This window comes from Salvelinus sp. IW2-2015, linkage group LG27 (genome assembly GCF_002910315.2).
Source record: "Salvelinus sp. IW2-2015 linkage group LG27, ASM291031v2, whole genome shotgun sequence".
Lineage (NCBI taxonomy): Eukaryota > Metazoa > Chordata > Actinopteri > Salmoniformes > Salmonidae > Salvelinus > Salvelinus sp. IW2-2015.
In genome coordinates, this window is record NC_036867.1 from 24431871 (window position 1) to 24447737 (window position 15867).

At 39.7% G+C, this 15867-nt stretch overlaps 1 protein-coding gene across 2 annotated transcripts; it reads right to left on the reverse strand.

The window, feature by feature from the left end:
• Positions 1 to 351: 351 nt before the first annotated feature.
• On the reverse strand, positions 352 to 9887 carry LOC111953773 (Krueppel-like factor 6). Of its 2 annotated transcripts, none has more exons than XR_002875913.2 (4): positions 9558 to 9887; positions 6363 to 6890; positions 2988 to 3111; positions 352 to 2681 (listed from the first exon to the last, which is right to left on the reverse strand). XR_002875913.2 is itself a non-coding variant. In XM_023973264.2 (4 exons), the coding sequence occupies exons 1-4, from the start codon at positions 9657 to 9659 to the stop codon at positions 2630 to 2632; spliced, it is 855 nt and encodes a 284-aa protein (XP_023829032.1). In that variant the 5' UTR covers positions 9660 to 9886; the 3' UTR covers positions 352 to 2629. The 2 variants fall into 2 exon arrangements, 1 of the variants encoding a protein (XP_023829032.1); XM_023973264.2 differs by having other exon boundaries at positions 6314 to 6890; positions 9558 to 9886.
• Positions 9888 to 15867: the final 5980 nt, after the last annotated feature.

Here is a 15867-nt window from a genome sequence, read left to right on the forward strand (position 1 = left end):
GCATCCATCTGGCCACTATCATAAATGCCTGATTGGTGGAGTGCTACAGAGATGGTTGTCCTTCTGAAGTTTCTACCATCTCCCCAGAGGAACTCTGGAGCTCTGTCAAAGTGACCATCGGGTTATTGGTCACCTCCCTGACCAAGGCCCTCCTCCCTCATTTGCGCAGTTTGATTTTTATCCATTTTAGGATCAAGGCTATAACCTAACAGAAGTTGGAAAAAGTCAAGGTGTCTGAAAACTTTCTGAATGTACTGAAAATATTGTGGCCCTGCTTCACTGATCTTGCTGTAACATCAAATTCCTTTTCACCCACAGCATCGCATGTAAATTATATTGAATAAGTCCATGTACTTTGTTATACTTCAATTTTTAATCCTTGAGTCAGACATTTAATGACACATGGTACAATAAATTATCCTTTAACATTATTATTTCGGTCCCTTACCCTGCAAAAATATCATAGTCTCTAAATTCCCCACCCATTAACATCCTATTGTACTGTTAATACACAGGGCAAATAACATTGACGAAAGATGTCACATTTTTCCATGTGTGTACATAAACAAATCAGTTTCGAATGGGGAGAGATGGATTGATCTTTTACATTTTCTACAGAATCTTGTTCACCATTGGTTTTGATAACACTGTAGCTGCATGGACTAAAACAAATGAATGCCCAAATGGGTCAAMAGCAAACTCCCAGAAACAGCAGTTAACAGATTCTATGCCAGCAAAACATTTAATTAGAAATGCAATACAAGGTAAGGCCTGTCCAACTAGAGCTTGATAATTACAATAAATCTTRAGGGTTTTTCCTTAGCTTGGTTGGAGGGGGAGGATATTGGTCTAATGAGACTGGGCCCTGAGTTCTCTACAAACCCAAAGCCCAGACATTGAACACAGCTGCAGCACTATCACTTTCCCTTCAAGTCAACCTTSTCTTTACACAAACCAAAAGCTCCATGCCCTAGTGCTAGGGTGCATCTGAAAGGGCACCCTATTCCATATAGTGCACTACTTTTGACCACCGTACATAGGGGTCTGGTTGAAAATAGTGCCCTATAAAAGGGAACAAGGTGCCATCTCAGACTTAGCCCTATAGTCTCATCAGGTTGTTTTGTACCGTCAAGCTACATTTTTACACAAAAAAACAAATGTGGAACGACATACAGTACATTTGTTTAATAATACATTGTTTAAAGTGCTCTACATGATGACTTGAAGATACCCATTTAAATTCCATTTACATGGGTTTTGGTCTGATTCAACTGAATGTACTATATAGACAGGTTATAGCAAAACAAAAGCACCCTGATGATCTAATAGAGGATCTTTACTCTGCATGTCATAAACACTTTATTCACAAATCTACATATGGGCTAATAGGCCTAGCTGTCTCTGAAAACAAGGAACGGTGCAAGTAAGTTCATGTGAAATTGTGCCTTAATAAATCTTTTCAAATCACCCATACAACGTGACCCCCACCAGGAGAAAACCAAACCACAAGTCTAGGTCACTTACACAATGCACTGTTAATTAAATTAATGGTGTCTTATCAGGTAGAAAAGATGGAATATACAAAATCGAATTCAAGAGTCCTAAAGGCATAGAGGAGTGAAAAAAATAGCTTCATGAATGATTCAGTTAATTAGGCAATAGTGATTTCTCCAACCAAAGAAAGTACTGAATACAAAAAAAAAAAAATCAAGGCTTTATGTACAATATTGTAACATTTAACTGTTGGTATTTAGCTGCACTTTGATAGAAATCCATTTGCAGTCCTGATTCCGGAATAACAGGAAAAGCAAATAACCTCCAGAACCATGCAACACCTGTCTATGATACTGAAGTTATAGTATAGTTCATTGTGTTATAACTTCTAAGCACATTAGCTGTGTTATAAAAAAACAAGCCATGTACATATTGCACATTTAATAGCTGCACCAAACACTAGAAAAAAACTCACATTGTGGAGTTTCTGCCCTGGCCTCTGCTAACTGGAAGGGATACAACATCACCCCCTACCACAACCCCTCAAGGCTTGTGGCAAAAACATAAAAAAAAAAATTATTAACTCAGTCTCGCTGCTGCTTGACAGGCAGGTAGACACTTTCCTCACACACCCGTACTCACGACCACAAGGAAACAAAACTTGTTCCCTGATACCATTCAGTCCACAGAAACAACGGTACCATAAGACCTTTGCCTCCCCCTCTTTGCACACTGGCAAGGCAACCCAGTCAGATATTCGCAGTCCACACATGCTTACCTTAGAAGGTTTGTGAAGTACCAGTGTATCGGTTGTCCAGGAGACAGTTGCGCCACCTCAATACATCACGCACCAACCACACATTAAAAAAAGAAATTAATGCATTGTGTCTTAATTTCTCTTTCCCATTCCCTCAATTAAATTGTCTGCTTCCTTCCATACATAATTTTGTCATTAGTTTTCTCCAAGGGGTTCGTCCATCCCGGAAGCACTGGGTATGGTGAAAAATGGCAGGCTTTGGCTTGAACACACTCCCCTAGCTCAGTCCTCTGAAGGGCAGATCAACCATGAGACTGGTTATGAGACGACATTCCCCTTTGCTGCGTTAGTTCGTTTCGCTAAATGGCTTCGCGACGCTCAGAGGTGTCTCTTCATGTGGAGGGCAAGGTGATCGGACCTGGAGAAACACCTGGAGGCAAACCGAGAGATGGAAAGTGTGAACTGGTGTAATACTACAAAAAAATACTGAATATGTCTAGGATACAAGTACAGATCCCAAATGAACATTACAGGCTGGCAATATAATTACATATTTTAAGGATTGAATTACACATTTGACTAAGCATTTTCAGGAAGCACTTGTTAACAATGCAATGCTAATCACATCATTGAATGAACAGACATACTAACAACTCACACGAGTAAATGGTATCAAGAGGGTTTGTGTAAACACTCAGGTGGTCTCAATTGTAGATAGCATAGTGATGGAGCTTACCTTTCACAGTGACTGCATTTAAATGGCTTGGCCCCAGTGTGCTTCCTGAAGTGTCTGGTTAGCTCATCACTCCGTGCAAATCGCCACTCGCAGCCCTTCCATGAACACTTGTATGGTTTTTCACCTATGAAATAAACAAAAATAACATGACCTGTGAAATTAATGCAATATTGAACAATCCATTTTTAACCTCCAGTCAATGTGAAACACGCTGTGTAATAAGCTAAGGTAAATTGTCATCGTTCCTTCTGGTCAATGACCTTCGGTAGTAAAGAGAATGGAAATGACATGGCGGTAATCACTTGACAGCTACACAACTTTACTCAGACACTACAATAAATCTAGTCTAATTCCAATGAACCTGTTACCCAACTCAAAAACATGTTAGGACCAAAGAAAGTCCTCTTATCCGTTGGACGTAATTGCAGTCTTAAAGAGTCAGAGCTCGTAGAGAAAGCCACACATGTAATTTCACACAGCTAATAAAAAAAATAGAGAATGGTCAGTCTGCCCTTTCCAATGCTGAAACGAAATCTGTTTTGAAGAACCATAGCTAATGGCTGTATCCCAAATGGCACTATTCCCTATACCTACAGTGCATTCGGAAAGTATCCAGAACCCTTGACTTTTTCCACATTGTTACGTTACAGCCTTATTTCTAAAAAATTATAAAATGTTTTTCCTCAATCTACACACCATACCCAATCATGACAAAGCCGAAAAAATGTGTACTATGACAAAGTGAAAATGTACCACATTTATACAAAAAAAAAGTGACTGAAATACCTTTACATAGGTAAACAGACCCTTCGCTATGAGACTCTAAATTGATCTCAGGTGCATCCTGTTTCCACTGATTATCCTTGAGATGTTTCTACAACTTGATTGGAGTCCACCTGTGGTAAATTCAATTGATTGGACATGATTTAGAAAGGCACACACCTGTCTATATAAAAGGCCCCACCGTTGACAGTGCATGTCAGAGCAAACACAAAGCCATGAGGTGGAAGGAATTGTCCTAGAGCTCCGAGACAGGATTGTGTGGAGGCACAGATCTGGGGAAGGGTACCAAAACATGTCTGCAGCATTGAAGGTCCCCAAGAACACAATGGCCTCCATCATTCTTAAATGGAAGAAGTTTGGAACCACCAAAACTCTACCTAGAGCTGGCCGCCCAGCCAAACTGAGCAATCGGGGGAGAAGGGCCTTGGTCAAGGAGGGGACCAAGAACCCGATGGTCACTCTGACAGAGCTCCTCTGTAGAGATGGGAGAAACTTCAGAAGGACAACCATCTCTGCAGAACGCCACCAATCAGGCCTTTGTGGTAGAGTGACCAGATGGAAGTCACTCCTCAGTTAAAGGCACATGACTGCCCACTTGGAGTTTGCCAAAAGGCACCTAAAGACTCAGACCATGAGAAACAGTGTATATAGTGCACTACTACCCATAGGGCTCTGGTCAAGGTAGTGCACTATAAGGGAATGGGTGCCATTTGGGACGTAAACCAAGTCCATTCCATCCCCATGTGCACTGTGGCTGCCTTTCAGTGTGACCGTCTCCCCTTCCCCTCAGCATTCAGACACATTCAAGGTAGATTAGGTCACAGTCATGCGTGGCTAATATTCTGAGTAACTGCACTGTGGCACTCTGACTGCATGAGGACTCGCAATGAACTGGATCTGTAACTTTGATTAGATTACACAACAAACAAGACAGACAATACCATTTGGTGAKATAAAGAATAGCAATTTCTTGCAGTTAAATTACATATGACTTGTGTGTAACAGTAATGAAGGCAAGCTAGTCATGGCTCTCATCAACAGCATCATGCCAGAAACGCTAGACCCCCTCCAATTTGCATACCGCCCAAACAGATCCACAGATGACGCAATCTCAAGCGCACTCCACGCTGCCCTTTCCCACCTGGACAAAAGCAACACCTACGTGAGAATGCTGTTCATTGACTACAGCTCAGCATTCAACACCTTAGTACCCACAAGGTGCATCACTAAGCTGCATCACTAAGCTAAGGACTAAACACCTCTCTGCAACTGGATCCTGGACTTCCTGACGGCCTCCCAAGTGATAAGGGTTGGCAACAACACATCTTAAATACTAGGGCCCCTCAGGGGTGCATGCTTAGTCCCCTCCTGTACGCTCTGTTCACCCACGACTGCGTGGCCAAGCATGACTCCAACACCATCATTAAGTTCTGACAACAGTGGTAGGCCTGATAACTGCTAACAATGAGACAGCCTATTGGGAGAAGGTCAGAGACCTGGCAGTGTGGTGCCAGGATAACAACCTCTCCCTCAACGTGTTCAAGACAAAGGAGATGATTGTGGACAAAAAAAAAAGGAGGACCCAAAAAAAGGAGGACCCAGCACGCCCCCATTCTCATCGATGGGACTGTAGTGGAGCAGGTTGAGAGCTTCAAGTTCCTTGGTGTCCACATCACCAAACGATAAAGGTCCAAACACACCAAGACAGTTGTGTAGAGGGCACGACAACACCTTCCCCCCCCTCAGGACACTGAAAAGATTTGGCATGGGTCCCCAAATACTCAAGTTCTACAGCTGCACCATTGAGAGCATCCTGACCGGTTGCATCACCGCCTGGTATGGCAACTGATCAGCATCTGACCGCAAGGCACTACAGAGGGTAGTGCGTACAGCCCAGTACATCACTGTGGCCAAGCTTCCTGACATCCAGGACCTATATACTTGGTAGTGTCAGAGGAATGCCCCCCCCAAAAATTGTCCAAGACCCCAGTCACCCAAGTCTTCTCTCTGATACAGCAAGTGCTACCGGAGCGCAAAGTCTAGGACCAAAGGCTCCTTAACAGCTTCTACCCCCAAATGGCCACCTGAACTATTTACATTGACACCACCCCCCCCCCCCCCCCTTTTACACTGCTGCTACTCACTGTTCATAATCTATGCATAGTCACTTTACAAAGACCTCAACTACCCTGTACCCCAACACATTGACTCGGTATCGGTACCCCCTGTACATAGCCTCGTTATTGTTATGCAATTTTCTTGTTACATTTTTTATTTAGGAAATATTTTCTTTACTCCATTTCAAGAAACGCATTTTTGGTTAAGGGGCTAGTAAGTAAGCATTTCACGGTAAAGTCTACCTACACCTGTTGTATTCGGCACATTAGAAAATTAACATTTAAATTGAAGTGAGGAAGCTTTGTGCCATCAATGTCACTTTGGCCACAGGTTGTGTTCCCCCCCCCAAGGTTATGCAATGCAATGTAAACACCAAAGCCAGAGGCCTCCGTTGTGATAGCATAGGGAAATGTGTGTTTCACAACCTGTATGAGTGCGCTGGTGTGCTTTTAAGTGCGAACTCTTTGTGTAAACCTTGCGGCATCCGTTGAAGTGACATCTGTGCACCCGTCTCCTCCCATCCGGTGATGGATCTCCACTGACCAGCCTAGTCTTTCCCAAGTTCTTCCCGATGCCGCCTGTCCGCATTTCTACCGGCAAGTACAATTCCGGGTGTACGCTTCTCCAGCCTTGTGAGATGCTGGGTTCCGAGCTGACCTCTGGGGAGGATGGTGGAGTGCTAATGATACAAGCGCCAAAAGGTCCAGAACAGGCCAGAACCGACCCCAGAGGGTTTGAGGTAAAGCTGTGTGTTCGCGTGAGCTCCCCAGAACTGTCTGACGCTTCGCTGTTGGCGTCAGAGTTAACACTTTTGGTTTCCAAGATTGGGCTATCCTGATTGTCCTCTTTGACCAGAGGGATCTTTGAGTCGGAGTCAATCGCTTCATCCCCACACGCCAGGATCACCTTGCTCCACGGGTCATGCTCCTGCGTCTTGAACTTGATATTGGACGTTGAGACGCAAGGCTCGCTCTGTAGATACCGTTCCAACTCCAAGCATGTCTGGTTGAGGAACAAACAAAAACACATGATTAGAATGCATTAATAGTAAAGATCACAAGGTGCATTGCATTTCAGACAGCTACCAGACCACCAACAAAAGTAGTAGTAGCAACAGCATTGACGTTTTATGACATAGTTGTGCTACTTGTTTCTTTTGGTTCACAGTGCAGAACAGCTGTGTAAACCACAGCCTCACATTCAAACATCAAATCAGCTCTTCTTGACCATCACATATCCTAAGTAGCATGTACATGTGGAGGAACAGTTAATATATACATTCTCAGTTCTGTGGTGCAATGAATGACTCAGAGCATATTTAGTGTCATTTTAAGGAAGCCACTGAACTTCCTGCTTCCCCAAGACTCATTCAGTTGACATGACGCATTGCATGCATCGTCCTTCCCCCCAGAATGCAGTCATTCAGTTCTCCATTCGTTACAATAAATATTCAGATTTGATCCTAGATCTTGAAGATTCATTAAAAGCAGGGTCATCTGCTTGGAGGTATAGCAGGATGTAGGTTTGACAAGAACAGCTGAAAAAATAAAATAAAAATAGGCCCTAGGCAAAGGGCATAACTACTCCTGTGCACATGAATTGGTCACTGCTGACATTTGATACAGTTTGGATAGAAGCATACTGAAATACACTGATCAACATGCAAATGTATTGTTTCAGAGGAATAAACCTTATGGTCAGTATTATTGAGTGAGAGATCAGACTATGGTTTTAATTTATAATTAAAATACCCTTTCCATTTATTTTTGTAAAAATAAGTTATACTAAAATTAATGATAGTCCATTCCTGTCAATACTGTATTAAAAAAAATAGATAACACATAGGATGTGTGTTTTTTCATTTGTAGCATTGTCTGGCGATTTCAATCTATCCACGTCACAAAGATCAGCACAGCAGGGCTGCTGGCAAATTTAGTTCAATAAAAAATGTACACAAAAGCATTGAAAACAGGGAGAAAGTACCTGTTGTTTAGACTGATTTCCCTAATGATTTGTCAATTTGTGCACAATTAATCTGTGCTTCAGTGTGAACTATAGCCTAGTGATAACCACAGCTTTAGGTACCCTAGAGAAGCCTATATGCTCTGATCCCCTCTGGCCAGGGGAAAGGAAGTGGTAACATCATGCATTTATAGCGTAAAATAAGCCCATTTGTGTTAATAGAACATTTGAATGTGATAAAATTTGGTTTATATGTCAAACTTCGGGTGGCTCAGCTACCTAGGCATTTTTAATCCAAATTTATTGACTGGAATTAATCAATCAACACTACTGATGACATACTATGTGAGTAACTTTCGCTAGCAACAACAGGCTAGCTAGCTAGATTGCCATAAATGTTATGCTTCTCAACCTGTCCCCAAATTAATATAGTTGGTTGAGAGTTCCTTTTGATATTTCAACATGCGTGCCCTCGTCGCGTCTGGTGTGGGTGGACACAATCAACGTAAGCGTGATGGCGCACACGTGGGGTCTCGTCAGCATGTTAGGAAACTACTTGCATCAATTTCAATCACATAAGATTACAATTGGGGTCAGTTATGCAAGACTATTGGTGTAAATTGTATACATTTTCAAAATTAAATGAAAACATTTTAGGCTGGCTATAATCTGGTTAGGCTACTTTGCAGCAACAAAACATCCACTTACTAACGAGGTCAGTTCCGCAGCATTTTGACTGACAACATCGCCATTAGGCTACTTGAACCAAATAATTGCTTTCGAGTTAATTTCTGAGATTCATAAAGGCTTGCACATGCAACAACTTAAAGAAAATACCAAACCACTAGGCTACGCTACCAGATACTAACGTTAGTCACAACCCATTAATTGCAATGCAAACTCCCGAGAGGTCAAACATTGCAACACTGAACAAGACTTGTGCCATACATTGATTGGTAGCAATGGTCTCATGCGAATCAACAAGCTGTATAGAACGCCATATATTTTGCATCTGTGGCTAACTGGTGAGGCTGGTTGGGCCTCCATTCAGAGATGTCCATATAAATAAGAAAGACATTCAGAGATGTCCATATAAATAAGAAAGACATTCAGAGATGTCCATATAAATAAGAAATAGACTATGCTTTGTTATTTTTCACATGTTCTAGACAAGAGCATGGTTTCCCAACGCGGTCCTGGGGCTTCCGCTGTTGGGTTTTSCCCTAGCGCTACACAGTTGATTCAAATAATCAAAACTTGCTAAAGAGTTAGTTATTTGAATCAGCTGTGTACCTGGGCAAATACCAAAACGTACACAGGGGCCCAAGACCAATGAGAAAGCGTGTTCTAGGGCTTTCACGCAAACTGAGAGTTCGAATTTGACACATCCAGATGGACACGGGCATCTGCATGTTCGAACTACTGACAAGTTGACAAAAATATACATTTAGTGTAAAACTGAAGAAAAAACGGAATGCATTGGGCAACCGTTTGACCACAGGCAAATAGAGGACATTTGAATACAGTGAAAGTGCTTTCATAAAATACAATGTATCAATTTGTATCAATTAATTTATAATGTAAGTACTGTAGTACTCTACTGCCATGCCACAGTAACATCCAATCAAAACACACGACTGATTGGTCAGAGCTGTTAATTTCAGTTAAATCAATAGTTTCAAATTATAATAAATAATATTAGGCTACCTGCTGCCAATATTCCTCCAGTGATGGTAAGGCTGAAAAGTAGCCCGTGTCGTGTACAATCTGAAGTTCGTGAAATATGCTGCACATTGGTAGAACATCCATTTGAAATCCGAAATGTGGGCTAAAAAGCTGCGCTTCAACAAGATCAATATGTTAAAAATGTTGGTCAATCTCGAACAGGCAAGTTTTACTTGGACATATAAAGTGCACTGCAGTTAAACGTTGTTTCGCTGCCCCGTTAACAGACGACTGTTCCTCGCTGGTGTTGAAGTTACACTACTTACAAGCGCTGAACTAAACGCGAAGCCAGTAACATGTAACTTCCGTATTCAAACCTAGCAATTTACCCAACACCTCGTGACAGCGTTATTTTTGGAACGTTAACCAATGGAACTCGAATCAGTTTGCCCGAGCGCATATGCTCAAATTCGTTTTGCATGGCACGATGCTCCGGGTTAGCGGGGCTTGCTATTTTAGACCATTACATTGGTCCTTAAGTTTAATCTCCAACACCCGGGCCACCGGGCCATGCAAAACGAACTCCACCTAAAATATCACATCCAATCATAATAGTCTCCTGACATAATTTGGTCCTGTCAAATGTGATTGGTGAATTTGACTCATAGATCCTTTACATTCATTGGACAGCTATTTTTAGAAGCGTGTGCGTGTGCGTGTGATATTGCCTACTCTCTTCGAGTGTCAGTGAGTTGCGCCTCTGCACTTTTCGCCGCAGAGAGCGCATTTGAGCAGCAACAATGTTCCCTGGTTGGAGACATTTCAATGTAGTATACTTTCTGCAAGTTATTCACCTCTAAAACTAAGTTTGCGACAGCACTAGATAGCCAGATAAGCTAGCTAGCTCAAAAACTAGCTTGTCTAACGTACATGGAAACTTCCACGACCAGAACCAAAAGGAAAGAAATTGAGAGATCGTCAGATGGACAATTAACCACAAAAGATGGTATGATTTTGGGTACTCCTCTTCAGAATGTAACTGTGGGAGGAAATACTGCAATGGGTGATGAAAATGTGGTGAGCACGGACAACAATGCTCACAACTTGCGCCCCTCCAGTCCCCAGCTCAGGCCGTTCGTTACCTTATGACCCCGGCACTCCAGTCAAGCCCCAGGGGYAAAAAATGAGGCCAAGAGGGTGTCACTTCTTGAGATGCAAAACAATATTGTAATGCTTTTGACAGCAACGATAGATGAAAGAGCAAATGGCTTGGAGGTKATGGTTAGGGAGAATTACGATGAAAATTGAGGCCATTAAAAAATCTGTTGACTTTATCTTTGGAGAAGTGAAACCCCTCAAAAGTGACATGAAGAAAGTGGAAGTTATCTGCCAGGAAAATTAAAAGAAGGTAGCTGAACTCTAGCAAAAGGCGAATGAGGCGGAGAGATACCAGCGCAGGTGGAACCTGAGGCTCCATGGAATTCCAGAGCAGGCGGGTGAGGACATCAAATGCAGAGTTGTTGACATCTGTGGAGCTGTCATTCCCGAATCAAAAGCCAAACTTCAGGAAAATGTAGACATCATCCATCATTTGGGAAGACTCAAGGATCAAGACAAGAGACAGCAGATCTACACGGGATCTTCTCTGGAGGCGAGCGAAGAATTGTGAATTCCTCATCAAGCAAAAATTGAGGTTCACGGAGGATCTGACCTTAGCAGACAAAGTGACAAGAGGGAAACTCTGGCCGATGGTGGCTGCAGCTCGAAAGGCAGGGACAACTGCATTTTTTATCGGTGCAAGAATGATCATCGATGGGAAAGAAATGCGGCCAAATCAGAACATTTAAGAGAGAGCCAGAGTCTAACTCGGACAGAACTGTCAGGCCAAAAAACTGATTGCCAGGTGAAAAGCAGCCTTTTATTATAAAAAATTTACACAAACACTTGAATGAGAAAAGGCTGACCTGAGAACTGGTAAACTAAACACGGGAATAACTGCTTATTGTAAAGTCTACACAATGTCTCCCCCTTGTGGGAGTAAGAATACTTTGGTAACTTTATGACCAATATTAGTTTTTGTTGTTGGAGAGGTTAATAATGGGATGGAAATCGTTTTGAGTTACATATCCTTAGGAAAAGCTTATATTAGCATAACAAGGTTGTTGGTTGAAGTTTGTTTATCTCTTTGTTCAATTAATGTCAGGGGTATTCGTAATTTACTCAAGCGTAAGGCTATTTTCCTGTATTGCAAACGGTTTAATGCAGACTTTTACTTTTAACAAGAGACTCATGCTTGTTCTTCCGATCTATCTTTTTGGAAAAATCAATGGGGTAACGATATCTGGTTATCAAATGGCAACAACCACTCTGCAGGTGTAGCAGTTTTAAGAGGTGTATTTAAGAGATGCAAGAAGGTCATCAGTAGTAAGACTCACCACTCTGGACGTTGGTTAATTTTAACAGTAAATTTCAACAGTGAAATGTTTTTATTAGMGAATATTTATGCATCCAACAACAAACAAAACAACAGGATATTATTTCAAGAATTTGAAGAAGAGATTAATAGAGTTATAGGTGTATTTCAGGATATCAAAATTATCTTAGGCGGAGATTTTAATTCTGTATCTAATGTGACGATTGACAGATATCCCCCTCCCAACAGATCCAGCAGAGTTAATCCTGAGTTTAATAATCTATGTCTTGGTCTTGGATTTGGATTAGTCGATATTTGGAGATCTAAATATCCTGATAAAAAGGAATTCACTTGGAGTAACAAGGACATGTCCAGACAGTCAAGAATTGACTTCTGGTTGATTTCTAGTTCATTAGATAATTCTGTAGTCAAGGTATCAATTGAACTATCAATTCTTACTGATCATAAAGTTATATTCTTATCTTTAAATAGTAATGGATTTGAAGTTAAACCGAATCGGAGTTATTGGAAACTCAATAGTAGACTGTTGGAAGATGATAATTTCAAGATGGATGCCAAAGATATTGTACAAGACAATTGGAGGAAAGCCCAACTATTTAAGTCGTATCGGAAATATTGGGAATTAATGAAGTATGAAATAAGACAAACAGCCATGAAGAGAGGTAAAGAAATTGCTGAACTTAAAAGATTGAGGGAAGATAAACTAGTTAAGGAAATACTTTCTCTAATCTCTATGGAGGACCTTGATGAAGAAGGAAAGGGTCAGTTCTTCTCTTTACAACTACAAATGGACCGAATGTATGAAGAGAGAGCAAAAGAGGCATTTGTAAAATCAAGAAGGAGATGGTTGGATGAAGGTGAAAAAAATACAAAATACTTTTACAAATTAGAAAGAAAAAAATATTTTCATAAGCTTAATATAGATGGCAAAGAAAATGAAAACCCCAAAGATATTTCAAAATATGTTTCAGAATTCTATGGTAACCTTTATACCAGTAATGCCTGTCCTACTAGTGACGTATCTGCCTTACTAGACTCTGTCAAAGACTATGCAAAATTCATAGATGAAGACTTCCAAAAGTCTTGTGATGAAATGATTTCTATCAAGACATAAAAAAATGTATCAGCAAGTTAAAAGAGAACAAATCTCCAGGGAATGATGGCATTATCAGTGAATTCTATAAATATTTTCAGGAGGATATTATTAAATTCATATTTCATGTTTTTAAGGAGGCAATTGATTTAGGGGTCCTGCCTGTTTCTATGACACAGGGCCTAATTTCTGTAATACCCAAACCAAACAAAGATTCTATGACGTTAGAAAATTGGAAACCAATCACATTAATGAACAATGATGGAAAGCTACTTGCATCCATCTTTGCAGAAAGACTTAAAAAGGTCTGGTACCCAGTCTGGTTTTATGAAGGGCAGACATATATGTAATCGACTAGTATTGGACTTGATAGACTACAATGAGCACATTATGGAAGATAGCTTTATTTTATTTGTAGACTTTTACAAGGCATTTGATACAGTTGAACATTATTTTCTTTTTGAGACTTCGATTATTTGGTTTTGGTCAATATTTTCAAAGTGTAATTAAGACACTTTACAATAATAGTAACAGCTGTTAAATTATCCCATGGAACTTCACAAAGATTCGACATTAGACGTGGAATTAAACAAGGGTGCCCAATTTCTCCTTTCTTATTTTTATTGGTCACACAAGTTATGGCACTTCATATAAATAAAGATAGTTTTAGGGGTATTCAGATACAAGACAAAGAGATAAAATGTTCACAATTGGCTGACGACACCACCATTTATTTGAAAGATAATAATGAAGTCAGGAAAGCTATTGAGTGTATTAATGCCTTCTCACATGTATTAGGTTTATCTCTGAATATTAGGAAATGTGAATTATTTGCGTTGAAAAGATGTGACTTAAACTCAGTATGTAATATCCCTGTAAAAGATGTGATAACATATCTTGGTATTAAAGTTAGAAAAGATCAGAAAGAAAGGGCCAACTTAAATTTCTCTCCCATTGTAGAGAAAATTGGAAAGAGATTTAACTCCTGGTTATTAAGAGATCTTTCTTTATCTGGATGTGTACTTTTATCAAAATCTGAAGGTCTGTCCAGATTAGTTTATACCTCCCTTGCCTTGGATGTTCATCTGTCAGTAACTAAAATGGTTGATACTAAATTATTTAACTTCATATGGAGGAATAAACCTCATTATTTAAGAAAATTGGTAATGTAGCACCCAAAGTGAGGGAGGGTTGAATGCTCTGGATTTTAAAACCTCTAATATAATATTTAAGATTAAATGGATACAAAACTATTTAAGAAATAAGGATTGCATTTGGAATATTATCCCTAATTTAATATTCCAACAGATTGGTGGTCTAGAATTCTTACTCAAATGCAACTTTGATAAAGGTAAAATCCCTATTAAGCTTGCAAACTTTCATAAACAAGTACTTCTAACTTGGAACCTCATGTACAAACACAATTTTTCCCCACATAGGTATACAATCTGGAATAATAAAGACATAAAATACAAAAACAAGTCTTTATTTTTCCAGAACTGGTTTGACAACATTATTTGGGTTAAACAATTATTGAATAATGATGGACAATTATATGATTATCAAGAATTTATTAGAACACACAATGTTACATTCACTCCTGAGGAGTATCACATTTTTGTTAGAGCTGTCCCTAAAGGTGCTAACAATACTCCAAGTGCAACTGTTGAGGATTTTGTAGCCTCAATACAATTAGAAGGAATTGACATTTTAAACTATAAATGTAATAACATGTATATAAGGACACGGTCAATATGTTACTATTCCCTCTGCTAAAATGTACTGGAATGCAGCCCTAGGACAAGTGAACTGGAACAAAGTTTTGTTGTTATCTGGTAAATATTGTATATCTAATAAGGTGAAAGAAGTATCATACAAACTCATTCATAGAATCCACCCTGTAAAGACCTTTTATTATACACAGATTTAAAATAGCTATTGATAACAAATGTGTATTTTGTGGTTGTGACCCAGAAACTCTTGACCATTTATTTTGGGACTGTTCTTATGTCAGAAGATTTTGGAGTGAGTTAGATTTTATTTGAAAAGAATCGACTATTAATGTTAATTTGAAAGACTCTGATATTATGTTTTATTTTGATCCAAATGATATGGACCCTGATTTAACTTTCATTGTTAATTTGTTTATCTTTCATGGAAGATTCTTTGTCCATAAAATGAAGTGGGCAGAGAACAAACCCCTATTCACATTATTTAAGATAGAATGMAAATATTATTTTGAAATGWCCAGTAAATGTAAATACAAAAAAGCAATACGCACCATAAACGTATTGAACAAATTGAAAATTAATCTTGATATGTACTCTTGTTTGTATATTTCTGTTTTTTTGTATTTCTTGTGTGCATAATAAAAATAAAAAAACATTTCAATGTAGTATGATTGTTTGACAGGTTCAACATACAGAACAGGACAAGTAGCTTACTTTTCTGAAACAGTACGCAAGACTGCCTGGATTTTCTCCTGAATGTTTTGAAATATGCTTTTTGTCACTTATATTCTTCAGAAGGAAAACATATTTGTTTAGAAGTTGTCAGCAGATTCACACACTGGCAGATCTTTCTAGTAGCCTAGTGTTACATAATGTGCCATGGAATTTTGCAGCAGCCGCAAGCTGTGCTGCAGTACAACATAACTTTTAAACAATGTACTTCATCTTATGAGGTGGTGTTGACTGGAAGGGCCTGTGACAGGGTGATACAATAGACAGCCAAGTGGTAAATTGCATTTTGTTACAAAGAAAGGACAAAACTTTTTGATAATGCACTTCACAATCAAAAWAYCTACTACTTGTATCTACTTGGCT